This window comes from Oryzias melastigma, linkage group LG5 (genome assembly GCF_002922805.2).
Source record: "Oryzias melastigma strain HK-1 linkage group LG5, ASM292280v2, whole genome shotgun sequence".
In the NCBI taxonomy this organism is placed as follows: Eukaryota; Metazoa; Chordata; class Actinopteri; order Beloniformes; family Adrianichthyidae; genus Oryzias; species Oryzias melastigma.
The window spans coordinates 25,617,759-25,628,644 of record NC_050516.1 but is presented as its reverse complement, the minus strand read 5'-3'; the positions used below and the strand labels follow the sequence as shown (position 1 = coordinate 25,628,644).

Below are 10,886 nucleotides of genomic sequence, written 5' to 3'. Positions count from 1 at the left end.
CATCCATCCATCCACCCACCTCCATTGATAGTGGCAAAAGCCTGGTGGGGGCCACCGTCTACTACCTGGCATCGATCACATCTGGCAGCACAAATGTCACCTATTTTGAGCCAGGTGTTCCTCTCCTGGGCCAGTGCAGGAATTTAAGATTCATTGATTTTTTTTTCTATTCATCAACACCTCCACCCCCCCTTTTCCTTCCTCTCCTGCTGCACCCTGCTTCCCCCTTTAACCTACCACTGGGTTTTTGGGAAGATGGGCTGTCTGGGCAACAGTAAGACTGAAGACCAACGCAATGAGGAGAAGGCACAGAGGGAGGCCAACAAGAAGATCGAGAAGCAGCTCCAAAAAGACAAGCAGATCTACCGGGCGACTCACCGGCTACTACTGTTAGGTAGGTGTTTGTGGGATTTCTCGTGACGAATGATGCAAGCGGCGGAGGCCACTACACCAGCAGCCCGATTGGAGAACATGTGAGAGACAGGGGATCAGGCAGGCAGACAGGCAGGCAGTCACCACCATCTGTGTGAAAGCAGCACACTCAGGCACCATGCAGAGGCTGGGAGGCCACTCATTTATGAGAGGGGGGGTCCACAAACCGGATCCTGCATGCCTTCGCCTTGACCCAGGGTGTCAAACACTCACCCTTTCGTATACAGTAATCCACCTCTACGCTGCTTCACCAAGCGATTAGACTCCTAAAGCTTCTCAATCTCAAATTAGGATTACCATTAGGGATTACTGGCTTCTCGTGAATGCTCGTCGGGGTCACTCTAACCTGAAAGGGATCCCAGATTTCAGCAATTGCTCACTGCCTGAAAATAGCGGGCGCGTTGTCTGGCCAGTTAGTGTTTGGGGATGAAGGGATGCTATTCATAGCCTGCTCGGACAAAATTAAAACATCTCAGTTTCTAGTTTTCTTTTAATCTTTCATAGTAGTTTATATTTTCTTTACAGCTTTTAGACTAATAGCTGAAATGATATCATATAGTATAAACCTGTATGTAAATTATATTATACATTTATTTAGTTCCATGTTTTTTTTAACTAATTCTAGTTGATCTGGAAGTTGGACACATTTAAGACTGTAAAATGTGCAATTTAGTTAAAAGTCAACTTGATAAAGATAATATCTTATTTAAAGAATTTAAACCAGAAACTATGTGGTTGTGACACAATTTTAGGACAGAAAAGAAATGATACAAGTTCACTCTTTGATTTCTAAATGCAATTTTATGAAATATCTACTTATTTTTGTCAAATTTCCATCCATAAACACTGTTTTTTTAGTTATTTAAAGCAGATTTCATAATTATCATTTTAAAAGCTAAGTAAAAGTAGTTTTTTGTTTATAAAAAGAATGAATCTTTTGATATTTTCAATTAATGAGCAAATCTTGCTTTTTTTGAATAAATATCAATTTGATTTCCATTCTTTCACCCACTCATTCTTTATTCTATGCAATTAAGGGATTATGAACATCATTTAGGGATCTTATGATTGACAGGACTCTGTAGATGTTTCAATGACCTCTGCTTTCTCCTCCTCTTTGGTTTCAGGGGCTGGCGAGTCTGGTAAAAGTACAATAGTCAAACAGATGCGAATATTGCACGTGAACGGCTTCAACGCAGAGTAAGTGTTGCTCCTGTCTCTTTGGTTTGGGTTTGAACACATGAAACCTCTCCTGACAGAAACATCTATCAGTGATGAAAACTGCTCCAACGCTGCAGACGAGCCTGGAAGATAGAAACAGCCAGTTATAGCTTTTTAAAAACATTATTTTTAACTAAAACATTTAAAACTCTTTACGTTTACCTCCCAATATCAATCAATCTGTCAAGACTGGTCAGAATTTTAATCACATATTTCAGGACAAATTAATCATTTGTGGACAAAAACAGTTTTTGTTTCAGTGCTTTTATTGTGAAAAGTAAATATTTTAATTCACTTTACATTAATTTATTTGAATAATTTAGGTTTTTAGGTGTCTATTTTTAAGAGAGAATTAGTTGTAAACAGGGTTTTAAAAAACATTAAGGTTTTCCACTTGTTTCACTTAAAACAGTAAGCCTGCCCCCACTTCCCATCATCCACTTTCTCCAGCTAGCTTGCAGCGTCTTACAATCCCAGCCTAATGTTACAGGTGCAACAAAAATGGCAGACAATGGTAAAATCTTTATTACAGTAGAATATATTGCACTTTATTTTATAAACTAGTTGCTTCTACTACAATTTTTTTTTTGTGATTTTTAATAAAATTCAAAAAGTTTAGCTACTTTTCATTATCTTTTAACAAAAATGTGGAAGATGCATGAAAAAAAAAACTAACTTTTCTCTTTTTGGGGAACACAAAACTTTTAAAAACACACAAAAATGTTTTTTTTAGTCTTTCCAAATGTGGGATTTTTCATCATTTCATAAAAAAAATTGTTCTTCACAATTATTAAAGACGAGTTTATTCTGGTGAAATGTCTAACTTTGGAACAGTTAAAAAAACTAAATATTTCTGATCAAAACGGTCAAGCATTTTATCTGTGTCAGATTTCATGAAAATATCCTCCTGGGTGTCAAACAGACACCCTTTTCTTGTAAAATGTCCTAAAACTCGATACCGAGATGATGCAATGGAAACTGAAGTCACATTTTTCTATTCTGGATCATCCGTTTCCTAGAATGGGTTTTTGGGGTCGGCGCAGCGACATGTGCTTATTTTTGGGTGGCGTCCAGACGCCCCGGTGCGATGACAAACCTGCAGTCAGCTGTGACTCCCAGCTGAATTAAGTTCCAGGGTTCATTTTACCCCTTTGGGACCCTTCCGATCGGGGATGCGGGGCAGTGCCAGTCAGAGGGAGGCGCTGGGAGGAGGATGTGCTGAGTGACGTGGTAATAAGGCAGAGATGCTTGAGCAGTGCGGGATGACTCTGCTGAAAAGAGGCCACTGTTTGTTGTTTTTGTTTGTGGAGTTCCAGATGTAAAAGATTAGGATAGACCAGGATGAGTGAAGGTCAAAAGAGAGGACAACAACCCTCTCTCTCTCTTCACTGGACAGAGCGCCGCCATTCGGGATGCCTGATAGAGAGCTGTCACAAACGATTATTTTAATAGTCGACTAATCACTGATTATTTTTTCCGATTAGTCGATTAATCTGGTCATGCACAAACTGGATATAAAGCAAACATCCTAACCATCATTAGCTTTAAGCTAACTAAAAACTAGATATGTAGCATTACCTGCAATAATGCTAGTGTGAGTACTGTAAACTGAATTTGGCCGCTGAAGATGCTAGTGCTGATAGCTGAAGATTCTGAAATTGATAGCTAAAAACGCTAAAGCTGATAGCCAGCTAAAACGTCAGCTAAATGCCAACTTAGCCTTAGAGACTGAAAAAAGCCTAAGTTTTCCAAAACAGCTAGTATGCAACTGAATTATTAATTAAACTCCAAAATAGCCTAAAATACTGAAAAAATCCTAAATTAGCCAAAATAGCTAGCAAGTAGCTGAAATATTAGCTAAACTTTAAAACAGCCTAAAAAAATAAAACAAGCCTAAATTAGCCAAAACAGCGAGCATGTAGCAGAAATATTAGCTAAACTCCAAAATAGCCTAAAACAAAAGAGCATAAATTAGCCAAAATAGCTAGCATGTAGCAGAAATATTAGCTAAACTCCAAAAAAGACTAAAAAAACAAAAAAGCCTTAATTTGCCAAAATGGCTTGCATGTAGCTGAAATATTAGCTAAACTCCAAAAAAGTCGAAATAACAAAAAAGTCTAAATTAGTCAAAAATAGCTAGCATGTAGCTGAAATTTTAGCTAAACTCCAAAATAGCCTAAAAAATAAAACAAGCCTAAATTAGCCAAAACAGCGAGCATGTAGCAGAAATATTAGCTAAACTCCAAAATAGCCTAAAACAAAAGAGCATAAATTAGCCAAAATAGCTAACATGTAGCAGAAATATTAGCTACACTCCAAAATAGCCTAAAATACTGAAAATATCCTAAATTAGCCAAAATAGCTAGGAAGTAGCTGAAATATTAGCTAAACTTCAAAACAGCCTAAAAAATAAAACAAGCCTAAATTAGCCAAAATAGCTAGCATGTAGCTGAAATATTAGCTAAACTCCAAAAAAGACTAAATAACAAAAAAGTCTAAATTAGCCGAAATAGCTAGCATGTAGCTGAAATTTTAGCTAAACTCCAAAATAGCCTAAAAACCCTCATAAATGCCAAAATAATCCAAAAAGCTAGCATGAAGCCATTATAACTTTCAACTGTACCACACTCTGACTCCATATAATATAAAGTAACAACTAATCGACTTTTAAATTAGTTGTCGACTATTTTAATAGTCGATTAGTCATCAATTAGTCAACTAATCGTGGCAGCCCTAGCCTGATAATTTTTCTGCTATTGACAACCTTTATTTAAAATTGGGTCACAATAGAATTATGACTTCATTTTATCCGTGATGTGTGTACACACTAACATATAAGAGAACAATCTCAAAATTGCATTCCTGAGTATTTTATGGCTGAATAGCTCTGATATTGCTCACCATTTTTGTTAGCTTGGGGTTGTGAGGGGCTGTAAGCTAGCAGGAGAGAGTGTAAACCAAAGGATGATGGGAAAATGGCAAATTCAACAACTTAGAGGTGAATTTCTAATAAACTCCTGCCGCTCTGCAGAAACTATGTCCTAAAAACGATACAGGTTTTTTTATTTAGCTTAAAAACTGCATAATAACAATTAAAAGACCAGTGGGAATGGTTTTACAGTAGACCAAAACATGGTTGCAGTGGTACTAAATAAATTCATTTTCCATTACTGATTCTTATTTCTTAATTTCTATGATGTTCATTTAACTTTTGCTAACTTGGTACTAAAAGAATTGATGCTTACATTCGCTAATTTTCCTTTCACTCCTGTAGTTCGTACAAAAAAAGGAGAAATTCTGAAATGCAATAGTCTTGTATAAAAGCAAATGTGTCTGAAAATCTCTTTTCTTAATCCTGGTCTTATTAGTCTCGAATTACTTCACAGTCTTTAACCCCGAAAAAAAAAATCTTGACGATTCACTCTCTTGTCTGTTAACCAAATTTTAAAGCATCAAAGGCTAAAAGGATACTTATATACATTAAAATAGTCATGTGACCTACTTTTTGCTGTAGTAGTAAATCTAAACTTCTGCAACTGAAGCGACCCCAGATCATGACACTGCCCCCGCAGTCTTGTATGTTAGGCACTCAGCAGCACGATGGATTCATTGTTCCATTGATGCTTTTGTTGTTGCAATCTTCCAACTAGAGTCATAAGACTATATTGCAACAGTGACCAGGAAAAATAGTTTTTATGCTTCCAAGAAAATGAAAAGATTTTCTGTTCTCTGCTACTCTTATAGGTGTCGTTTGTTGTAGCTGCATAGCTGTTTAGAACTGCAAATATATGCATTCTTACAGAGAAGTTCTTCTTGGATTTCATGAGACATCCAAGTACAGTCGTTTTGGTTTTTTTTTTATAGGCAGTAATGATTCGCCGTAACCTTTCTAAGCTCCTGTTTATTTTTGGATCTTACCTACAATCTTGTCTTCTATAAAATAGCAAAAATAAACCAAACAAGAACAGTGGGGATGAAAAAACAAACTGCATCCACCTCTGCTTGGTATTTTAGGAACCCAAAAATGACTCTACTGTTCTTTAAAGCTATAAAACCTATTTTTTCTGGTGTCTATTCTTTTAAAAATGTTCCAGAAATGCAAAATTTCATCTGACAACAAAGCAACCATAGCCCTCCACTCCCCCACTTCACCCGTCTTTCTTGACCTATCAAAGTCCAAGATGTCCCGAGTGGGAATGGTTTTCCAGAAATCTACTGCTACGGAGATTTTAACCTTTAGACCATTTTTGTTGTAACATAAGATATTTAGCTAAAACACAAAAAGTCTTAAAGTAGTTTCAGTAGTGTAACAGCAGACAAATTATTTAACCTTTGAAAACAGAAATATGTTTGTAAATATGAGAATTAAACCTCATTTCCAACGACTAAACTTTTTTTTTTTTTTTGTCTGAATCTTTGATAAAAGATATAAAGCTCTCTGTAACATTAAAACTCTTGTATCGGTCAGACCTGCAGAAAAGCGTTTTGTGCGGATGCAGAAATGTTGTTTATCGCAAAGCAAGGTCAAAAGAAACTGTGTGTCATTGCTTTTAGTAAAACTTGTAGTTCCAGTGTCATTTTGAAAATGAAACCAAGCTCTGCTGCTTTCATTTGGAGCCAGAAACACACAATTATAAAGTTTTGCTCTCACTAAGTAAGAAAAAAGGATGTTTGTGTATCCGCCCCAATACTGATACTAATATTCTCATGAAATTTACTTATTTTGCTGTTGGATGGATTCATCTTAAAACCGCCTGGTACCAGTTTTCAAAATAAATAAATACATAAAAGCAGAAATAATAGTTATAATAAATAAATAAGTGGATTATTTTGTTGAACTGTAATTCCCCCAAAACATATTCTTTGTCACCATTTATTTTTTAACTACCATCTAAGGAAATGAATTTATTGCTGTAAAATATGTTAACTTCAGTCACTGATGATGCTGGTTTATGGTTGTCTTACATAAAAATAACTGTCCTCTTCTATTTTTTTTTTCTTTTTCCTTCCATCAGGGAGAAAAAACAGAAAATTCATGATATTAAAAACAACATAAAAGAAGCTATAGAGGTAAGAAATTCATCTCATTTTTGTTTTCATGTGTTTTGATCATGGTAGCTGTGATTTGGGCCAGTCATACGGTTTTGTCTTAAAATTAAATATATACATTAAATGTAGAGTTTTTTTTTCTCCATCCAGACGATTGTAGCCGCCATGACTACACTCACACCTCCATGCAAGCTAGCCTGTCCTGCAAACCGCTTCCGGATCGACTACGTCCTCAACCAAGCAAGCCAAAAGGATTTTGACTTTCCCTCAGTAAGTCTTTCCGTATCCTCTGACACGTGTTGACTCGTGATCATTTTCACTGACATTTTTGCTCTGTCGGCATCTCATGAAGGATCAAAAAGATGATGTGACAACAGGGTGATTATTAGTGCATATATGAGTCATTTAGTCTACAGAATATATGCTTAGCAAAAAAAACCAACATGCTGGCACCAGTTTAAAAAAAAGATAGAAGTTCTCTACGTTTTTTTTCTTTTTTTAAATAATTTTGACCTTTTAATTTTTTTTTTCAATTATAAAGGAATTCTTTTTTTTATTGTTCAATGAAAATATTTGGAATATATGAATCAGTGATATTGTCTTTTAAAAGCTTTAAACACTATTAGACCTCTTTATGTCTTAAGATAGACTTGAGACTTTATTTACATCTTGGACTTTTTTGTAGTTTTATTTTTATTTTATAGAAAGATTCCTATCTAACTGCAGCATTGATCTAGATGCTAACATTTTTGAACACACAATGTGTTATGTACATAAAGTAAATATACTTTTTCTTTTAAAAACAAAAAACTATGCAGTACTGCTTTGTTTAAATTGTACTGAATTAAATTACTTTAAACTTGAAATTCATCACATTATTTTTTTCTCTATATAAGAAAATAAAGTGTGTGGGGTTGAATCCAAATTTTGGATACTTTAAAAGGAACCTGTCAGTTGAGGAGGATGTTGTCTACAGTTTTTATTCCAGTAATCCAACGTTTTTACCAAAAGTTTTTCCTGCAAATTTGAATACTGTTTTGCATCACTGATTTGCATCAGATGTACATTTTGTTTTGTAGTGTGACATGTTTTACCTAAACGTTAAGAACCCTTTTTGGTCATTGTTAGCCCTTTAGAAGTCGTCGTCACTGGATAAAAATGGGTCCTAGGTAGCTGTCAGTTACAATGTGCCTCATGGAGCTTGGAGTTTTGGTAATTAGCAGGTGTTCTTCCGCTTGGGATGCTGACAATTGAATGAGTCGTACCTGAGAGTACTACACAGCCTATTAGCGCTGATTATCTGTAATAAACCTAAATATGTCCGGAGGGATCAGTCTTCCAGAAACACGGAGGCATTCCCCTGAGCTGCAGGCACTTCCTGGTGACCTGTGGGGCCGTTGCTTCGTTGCTTCAGGCCCCACCTCTGCATCACGTTAGTTTTTCTACTGAAATCATTTGTTATCGCTTCAAAAATCTGTGTTTTGAAGTAGTTATGAAAGCACAATGATTAGTAAATTCAGTATACTCCCATCCTGCTGTTTTATTTGATTTTTAGGATGGTTAGAGGTGCCAAAATGCACATGGGCATGACAATTTCATTATAAGAAATATAATATGGAGGAATCATCTATGGAGGAGCTGAGCAGACCTCGTTGTTTTACAGAAACTCGGGTTCACAGGTAAATCCTCTTTGTTGGTATCATGATCTCAGATAGCAGCTGGAGATCAAACCAACCAGACCTCTCCGCCAACCCAGCCGAGTCACTTTACCTCGACCGGTTGAGGTTGGAGAGTACAGAATGAGGTAAAAAGTAAAAAACTTTAATGTGAATGCATTTATAGAGAAAATGAGGACCCGTTAAATTGTGATTCCCCTTAACTTAAAAAAAAAAATCAGACACCAACTTCAGCCTCGAATGACTTTTAAGGTGCGACATATAGCTAAAAAAAAAGGTACTTTCTAAATACCTATTTGAAGAACTTTATTTGCAGCATCTTTTTACGTTATTTTTTTGGTAAGTGGGAACAACTGTCACAAAAAAACAGTTGGAGTAAGGACTCTTACTCTTAAATGCAGATTTCTTTTATTTTGAAGTTGAAATCTTTTCTGTTTCCTCACTGGATCTTTTCTGCGTGAAAAAATGTTACATTTTCTTTGTTTTTTGTTAACTTTGCTAGCTTGAGAGTTTCATTTTAGCAGTCGGTGCTGCCGCTTTAAAAAAAGTAGCGGAGGGATTTTTGCCTCGTGACCGAGGGACAGATGTCAAGTATGAATTGGAGGTGGTGTTTTTTCAAAATAAAACTTCCTTCAGAATCAGATTATAAATTTGACAAAAAATATAGACAGAAAGTATATCTAAAATGTTGATATACAGTAACAAAATTTCTATGTACATAATAATCATTGCATATAAACTATGTAAAAATCACATAAAATCTGTAAGTCTCTACCAACCAAAAATTACAAACAATTCAAAACTGAATTCACGTTAAGTCCCGTTGGCCGAAACCCTTAACGGACATCAACAAATTACAAACGCAAGAAAACCTTATTACTTTCCTATATATCACACATGTATCCTGAAAAACCAAAATTGCACACGATACACAAATTGTCTGTAGTGACTGTGTGACCGTAAACTATGAAACAAATGCTTGTTACTTTGGTTTAGAGGTCACTTCTTACCTTTTAGTTTTCCTTGTAGAATATTTTTATATTTAGGAAAAGTATTCGGACTTTCAAAATACTCATATATAGTTTATGTTTAAAGTGAAGGACAATGCTAGCAAATGCAAATAAAAAATCCTGACCAAAAAAAGTGGTCAATTGATAGTACTCAATGACCTTCATGTTATACTTTTTTTCTTTCAAGATGAGTTTAGTCTACACTTTCACAGAGAGTACAAACCATTAGCTTCAATCATTTTATTCTATAAACAATATCTAAATGAAAATTACATACTTAGAAAAAACAAAAATCAAACATACTAACAAACATAATAAAAAACAAGCCAAATAGAGGCAGGTTTATAGGTAGATAACTTTAAACCTGCCGTTAACAGGAATATATGCATCTAATATATGCAAATATTCGGAATGATGTTGCTCGTAATTTAGCTTAATTTAGTTTTTAGTTATAGTTTTTTTAAATATAAATGTTTAGGACTGTTTTAATCGAGCAGTAATGCAAGCATTTGAAATTCTTTTTAAGTAAGGAAGTTAAGGTCGTAGCTGACTGGATTGTAGTTTGGTGAGAATCTCCTTTTTCCATCACGTTGACCCCATTGCTTCTCACATCTACGTTTTGATATTTCCAGCTGAGCTTCCAGAGATGGCGTTTGTGTGTAAGCAAAACAAAACGTCTCGTGGCGGCGCCTCCGTTACGTCATGGCAAATGCTCTGAGGTGGATTCCAACGCTCTTGGTAAAGATTGTGCAAGACTTGAGGACACAAAAAATAATAATTCAGAAAAAAAAAAAGATCTTACGAGTTCTCCAGCACCTTTTGGAGCGTCTGCTCCGCCTCCTCCCTCCTTCCTTCCCGCTTCACCTTGCCTCAGGGCCCACTGGAAACCAGTAGGACTGGTTGGCGCTGCTCGCAGCAGAGGAGGAAGGGAGAAAAAAAATCTGCGCTGAATATCTGTCGCGTTTTCTTGATTTCCTTTTGTACATTGAATCAGTAATCACAGGATGATTCAGCAGAAACATTGTTTGCTCTCACAAGTTTTGGGAACATTTTATGTCCTCAGTTGGTGCGTTTTACTCTATTTTCATTCAAAGTCTCCTGCCTTTTACTCCTCTGAATTTAGATTTACAATCTGCAGGAAACACTGACCAGGGAATCTGGTGTCAAGTTAAATAAAATCTGTGATTTGATTGTCTGTGCAGCAGAATTCTCTGGAAGAACAACAGAGACCAGATTTGATTTCCTTTTATCCCAGAACAACCTAAATTCGTTTTTCATTTATGTTATTGCAAAATATTATATAGGATGTTAAATACAATACATTTTTTGAATACTTTAAACTTAAAGCTAGTGACTTTTAGGTCAAATAAGAGCACTTTTTTGAGAAATCTCATTAAGTCATTTTAAATCTTCTTATACAACTTTTCTGATCCAAATCCTAATAAAATAATGCTTTCTGTTGACGTTTTTAACTTTTACAGAGCTTTAAAAAGGTTGT

At 35.5% G+C, this 10,886-nt stretch overlaps 1 protein-coding gene across 1 annotated transcript in view; it reads left to right on the top strand.

Annotated features, from left to right (window-relative positions):
* Positions 1-10,886, top strand: part of LOC112145513 (guanine nucleotide-binding protein G(s) subunit alpha) — a 29,445-nt gene continuing 18,559 nt past the window's right edge. The window contains exons 1-4 of the mRNA XM_024270788.1: positions 1-394; positions 1,560-1,632; positions 6,669-6,723; positions 6,853-6,972. Of these exons, the coding sequence (XP_024126556.1) occupies positions 256-394; positions 1,560-1,632; positions 6,669-6,723; positions 6,853-6,972 (387 nt within the window). The 5' untranslated portion in view covers positions 1-255. The remainder of the gene's footprint in view (positions 395-1,559; positions 1,633-6,668; positions 6,724-6,852; positions 6,973-10,886) is intronic.